Source organism: Mastacembelus armatus, chromosome 14 (genome assembly GCF_900324485.2).
Source record: "Mastacembelus armatus chromosome 14, fMasArm1.2, whole genome shotgun sequence".
Taxonomy (NCBI): Eukaryota; Metazoa; Chordata; class Actinopteri; order Synbranchiformes; family Mastacembelidae; genus Mastacembelus; species Mastacembelus armatus.
The window spans coordinates 8,036,271-8,042,438 of record NC_046646.1 but is presented as its reverse complement, the minus strand read 5'-3'; the positions used below and the strand labels follow the sequence as shown (position 1 = coordinate 8,042,438).

General features: G+C 39.0%; 1 protein-coding gene across 1 annotated transcript; it reads right to left on the bottom strand.

Annotated features, from left to right (window-relative positions):
• Positions 1 to 1,280: 1,280 nt before the first annotated feature.
• Positions 1,281 to 5,262, bottom strand: LOC113142648 (endonuclease domain-containing 1 protein). Its single transcript, XM_026327742.1, has 2 exons — positions 2,390 to 5,262; positions 1,281 to 2,119 (listed from the first exon to the last, which is right to left on the bottom strand). Exons 1-2 carry the CDS (start codon positions 2,690 to 2,692, stop codon positions 1,511 to 1,513), a joined length of 912 nt encoding a protein of 303 aa, XP_026183527.1. The 5' UTR covers positions 2,693 to 5,262; the 3' UTR covers positions 1,281 to 1,510.
• Positions 5,263 to 6,168: the final 906 nt, after the last annotated feature.

The window sequence follows — 6,168 nt, the reverse complement described above, 5'->3', positions numbered from 1 at the left end:
AGTCACAGTTTATCCTCTAATCAAATGTTCATTCTCATTCTGATTACAGATTTGGTATTATAAATATCACAGGCAATCAGTAAACAAACCCTGCCTGCAGCTGTGTTACAAGCATTATTGACATTTTTTTTAATCAACAGGAATTTCCTAAAGAAGAGAGGGAAATGCCAAAATTTACTGTATAACATTTTAATGTTTTTTACATTTTAGTATGAATCCACGTATTTATATCTGAAGTGCCAAGTTGTTTCTTTTGGTTTTGAATAACTAGCTTGAATTATTGCTGCAATAAGAGGCAAGTCATTAGGCCCCCACTGGGTCTAATAACTCTGATGGTTGATGTGCACTGTATTAATCATCATCATCTTTTTTATAACTTCAGCAGACTTATTCTATGTAGATGTGATTCAAATGCACTGATATTTAGATGACTGATGCAAATTGTAATGGCACTGCATTTTTCCTTTGCACTCATCCTAATTACCTGTGCAAATAATAATCCTCTGTTGGTTTCCTGTAAGCTGTGATAGTACCTTCCTCACTAGATGGCAGTGTGCTACTATAATGTATAGAAAGGGCCAACCTGCTGCATCAGAAAATGACTGGTAGATGAACCAGTTTGGAGGATAGCAGATAATGCCACTAGAGTCAGAAAACATTTTCCTCTTTGCAAAAGAAAAATGATTCTCAAAAGCTTGAAATAGGAATTTTACCATCACATGAAACCAAAAACCATGTTTTAAATTATAAAATAATGCCTTATGATGTTCACTGACATATTTAAATGGTTTTCATTCTTCATAGGATAAAAAATATTATTCTCTCATTCCTATAAACAACAAAAAATAAAAAGGTAAGGTTGTTATGGGTCTTAATATTGGCTAACCTAAAGAATGTGATAACCAACATAAGCTATTGTCTATGGATTTTACTGTCAAAAGACTTTTATTACTTAGATGAACTAGATGATTAGAGACACTAAACCATGTCAGTCATAAAAGTCAGATCCAATACTGAGGTCTGACCAGACATTAAAACACACATATGCTCAAGGATTCGAAGGAAGGAATTTCATTATAAGTTTAACACAACTAATGTCTACAACACATTAGAAGCATATGAAGTAAATAAGTACAGAGGACCTCCGAGGACTGGATGTTTTTTTCTTCTTTTCGTCTGTCACCAGACTGACTACAAAAATAGTTCAGTGTTTTACATATGGCTAACACGCAAGTAATACAAACACTTTAATAAGTGAAGATGTTTTATTAAATGGGCCTGTTTGCATAACCCCCCTCTCCCTCTCCCCCCTTTTAGGAGCACACCCAATGTTGTTGGTCAGTGTTTCCAACAAATAGCCAAATTGAATGGAGACATTTAAATTACCGCTACAGAGAAAAATGACAGTAGGCCTATCTGGTTATTATTGTTAGTCTTGGGGGGGGGGGGGCTGTTTACTCTTATTCTTGTAATTAAATAGAAACCCCTGAAGGTGAAACGGGAAGGGCCTTCAGATGGTGTGCTGCAGGTAAAGAGGAAGGGGTGAAGGAGAGATGCAGTTGTCATAGAAGATCTGAAGGTTCTGGTCAACGTCCATATTATTTTTCAGAAAGATCTCAAGTTCCTGTACCGGCATTTCATGAACGCTGTTGCCCTCTTTGGCGTTTTTGGCCAAGGCAGCATGGGATGGGAAGCGGATTCGGACGTTGTGCGGTGCATTGTGGTCATAGTCAGTGCAGCAGTAAGCCGACCACACGTCTTCGGGGATGGCCACGCGGTCTTGGTTGTTGCGGCGGATCATGTTGCCTCTGGTGGTCACGCCGGTGACAATGTAGGCTGTGCCCCGACAGAAGTTGTTGAGGCGGACCCGGATCTGTTCCTCATACTCACGCCAGGGCCCGATGTTGAACTCCCGCATCTCTGGGACCACGTTGGTCAGGGTGTAAGTGGCAGCGCGATCGTGTGGGCTGGACTGGTGCTGGTCTGGGTTCAGGTGACCTCTCTCATAAAGAACCACGTCAGAGTAGTCATCCAGGACTGCCTGGCTGTCCGCAAACTTCATGTGCAGGTAGCCGGTGGGGAAGGGCATCATGTTTCCATTTCCATCGGTTTCTGCCAGCTAGAGCAATAGAAGAGCAATTAGAGCAGCTATTTTCTACAACAGGTCTGCTGGGAAATAATACAAAGGCAGTATTGTCTGTGACGCCTCTCCATCCTTAGTTTCCCTCTGCTTCTACAGTAGATACATATTCTGTTTAGTTCCTGCCGTGTGTTTGAATGAGGTCTGAACTTATGTCTGAACTACCTGGTTAAACAATGGATAAAAATGAGATAACTGCTGAATGAAAAGGCTATTATGAATGTTGGTGTTCAAAAACAAGGGTCTGACCTGGGGCTCATACATCCAAGGGTAGTCCACACGTGCGTCTCCCTCTGTTTTCTTGAAGGTATAGGCCGAGTAAACAGGAATCCGCTTCTGAGGGTCATACAGGGTGACATAACGGGGTTTGTCTGCGTAGCGTTGGCAGATCTTCCTCAGTTTAATGTCGATGATCCCCCGTGGTGGTGTCCCCATATACAGGGAGTCCTTGCATCTCTCTACATGATTAAAATCTTGAACAACCGTTGCCGACATTAAAGGCGAAAAACAGATGATAAGAAAAGCAACAACTAATGGTCTTAACATACTCATGGTCAGTGATGTCTCCTCACTGTCTCCTGCTATGGCCTCCTCTACAAAACAATGAAAGTGTCTGCAGTTATGATTTAAGTATCATAGAGGAGATATTCAAAGCAGGTAGGGTGTTAGGAGACACACCTCCTAGACCATGTGCAGGTCACTGCTTTGCTCTAACAACCAGTTTTTAAATAACACTGAACTTCTTTGTATGTTTGTTAATGTGGATATTATCCTACATGGTATGTTTTTATAGGTTTTAGTGATATTTAAAGCTGTAATGCTGCTGGAAGAAAAAGATCTGCTGAGGTTAGATTAAGTTCATCATTTCCTTGGCCATTATACTTGACAGGTACATTACTGTGAGCTCTTAATGAGGTTACCTCTTCACCTTTGGAAAAGGGGTCGGTGTTAATGTATCATAATAATGGTGCAATCAAAAGGTCAGACAACAGGTTTTTGGTTCACTGGCCCCTCTAGGTGCACAGCGCTGTGCTGTGTTACAAGTTGTTTTTCTACAGGTAATTCTAAATAACAGTAGACCGACTAAATAGCTCCTTTAATAACTTTCCCCAATGCCACCATTTGGCACAAAATATAAAAATCCAAAGCAACCAGCAGAAGTAACTTGCCTCTGCAAAAACATTCTGACTTTACAAGATTTTTTTTTTCCTCCGCTGATGTAGTTTACAGCTTTAGAGAAATACAGCTCATATACCTGTGACTGCAGTTCCCTCTCATTGAAGCTATCAGTGTTAATGTTAAAATGTTAAAATGCAAAGCTGGCTAATCTGTCTGAGTGATGAACAAAAGGCCTACAGTGAGCAGTGTGGTTTGGACATACTATACTGCTCAGTGTGAACTGTGGATAAGTCAGTGAGCAAAATAAAACAGAGATAAAGTATGCAAGTGTAACTACAATATAGTGACATCTGACAAGGCATTTTAAAGTAAAGTACAGTAGCTGCCTGCTCATGTTTCTATTACATAATCAAAGGCAGTACTAAAATAAATACTCCAATGATCAGATAATTAACATCTGATGAGGTTTTTTGTACAGCCATGGGTTTATTTTGACTTGGGGAGAAAAAAGTACAGTTAAAAATTGGAAAGGTTGGTGTTTTATTTAACAAGAAGCAAAAATCTATATTGTGCGGATAATGATGAATGTGAGGAAGCAAAATAATAAAATATCCCAGTACAAGTATTTTATATAAAATCAATAAACTTAATTTGCAATAAAAAAAGAATAGCTCCAGTGCAAATGGCTCAGCGTTCTGCCAAAATGGGTGCTTGACCTAGTTTGGCAGCTCACTGTGTACCAAGCAATTAATCCATTTGAATCCCCTTTCCTATTCCCAAACTTTTTTGTCCTTAGTCCTTTATGACAGCTTTACACAACTTTCTTATTTGTGTCTTTCTTTTTTAAACACATTTACCACCACTATTTCATATTTGTTGCTATGTAGTTTTCTGTCTTTGGTACTACAGGGGGCACGTGTGCATGTTATTTTTATGCAAGCCTTGATCTAATTACGCATGCTTTGAAGAAGATTATTATCTAAAGCAGTGATTCCCTAAACAAGGGCTACTCATACCCCAGAGGGTATTTATGCTCTTGCTAAGACATACATGGAAAGACTGCTAAGAAGCAAAAGTCATTTCAAAACCAAAATTATGATTTGATTAAAAAAATGTATCCGCATATTGGGTCATGTGTCTCTGAACATCTTGTTTCCAGCAGTACGGCTGACAGAGAGGATCACAAACTAATGATCGAAATGTCTGAGATGTCAAGGAAATAACATGTGTTGCATAACTTTCTGTTTCTGTCCTATACTGCCTTGTGCTTAATTCAGTCTTATGCAAATGGTCAGTGTTTGTCAGATTAGCTGGAGCAATAATCCTTCACTGGCCTAATAGGTCAATTTGAGTGACTGGGTGTTGTTATTCATCTAAGGATCAGTGTGGCTCTGTGATCAAATCTTGAGTTATGACAATCATAACCTATGTAGCTGAGGCTGATAATGCAGTTACTTGAGCAGACATTTTTCAGCTGTGTGCATTTTTACCAATTAAAATTCTAGATTCAGACCTGGTGTATATCAAACTCAGCTGCTCTGTGCTGCTTTGTCCTCAGTAGGAGGAAGAGAGCAGTTTACTGTAGGTGAGTTTAATATTGCCAGTTTTTCAGCAGAAAATGTAACTCGTAGTCATGACTGTCCATGCAACAGATTTTCATTTACTGCAGCCAGTTGTCATCAATGTGCAACACTTTGTGATTTTGAAAATCATCTTTATGATGATAGATTATGTTGATTTGTTTTAAACACATATGACCAATAATTCAGCTCAGAAACTGCTTTGACAGAAAACCAAAAATGATTATAAATTATTATAAATCCCTCTACTTTTTGTGCTTCTCAGACTGATCTTTAAATGTGGTCAGCCATAGTAAAATAAAAGACATATCAGTTCAAAGACAAGTCTGACTGAACTGGAAAAAGGATGTTAAAAAAATTGTGAATGTGCCAGACTGTTAAGAAATTAATAATTAATTTTGGTGCTGGGATCCACGCTGATTTTACAATACATAATGAATGTAGTAAAACATATTAATAATACATATCTTTTACCAATTCCTACATAATATAAACGTCACTTTGCTATACTGGATATTTACAGTTCTCCATAATGACAATGTTCTTCATGCTCATAAAATCCAGTACGTGCAACAATAAATGTTGACCACTTGGGGGCAATGTAGGCATGTATGTTTCTTCCTAATTCATGTTCTATGATGAAAATACTTAAAGACATCAACTAAAACTTGGCTGTATAATACTGTTATAACATTTTTTGATCCATGTTTCTGAGGACTAATATAGATGATTTTATGAATTAACATTTAAAGTGGTCATGTGGACATGTGCTTTAATCCACATTAGTATGATGTTTATAGTTACTTCTGAGGTTCATAGGTGACAACATTTCCTGTATCATTACTATCTTAAGACATAAGCATGACAGCTTTTTTGGGTTTTGCCAGAATTGCCAGAACAGATGCTCTTCTCACATGTGAACTGCAGGAAATGATTGCTAGGCCCAAGCTGAGCCACCAGAGGGCATCATTTAGCAGCTACTCTGCCCGATGGAGTCTTCCTCACTTAGTTCTGCACCAAAGCCTGCTGATTGGTCCCAGCACCCACATGGTTTTGCGCACTGACCAATAACGTTTGAGCTGAAGAGAGGCTGTTGCTAATGCACTTCAGAGGTATTAAAAAAAAAATCTGTCAGCAGAGTGCTTCCACCATTTTACTCCCTCACTGTCTGGCTCCTTACCAGCTCTCCCTCAATCCCTACATTTCAACATGCTCTTTGGATGGACAAGCTTCCCTCGCCTTTTATTGGTCGGTGATGGGTGAAATGAGCAGAGGAGTGAGTGGTTGGCTATGCACTGTGAGCCACAAAAACTAGACCCTCCCTCACGA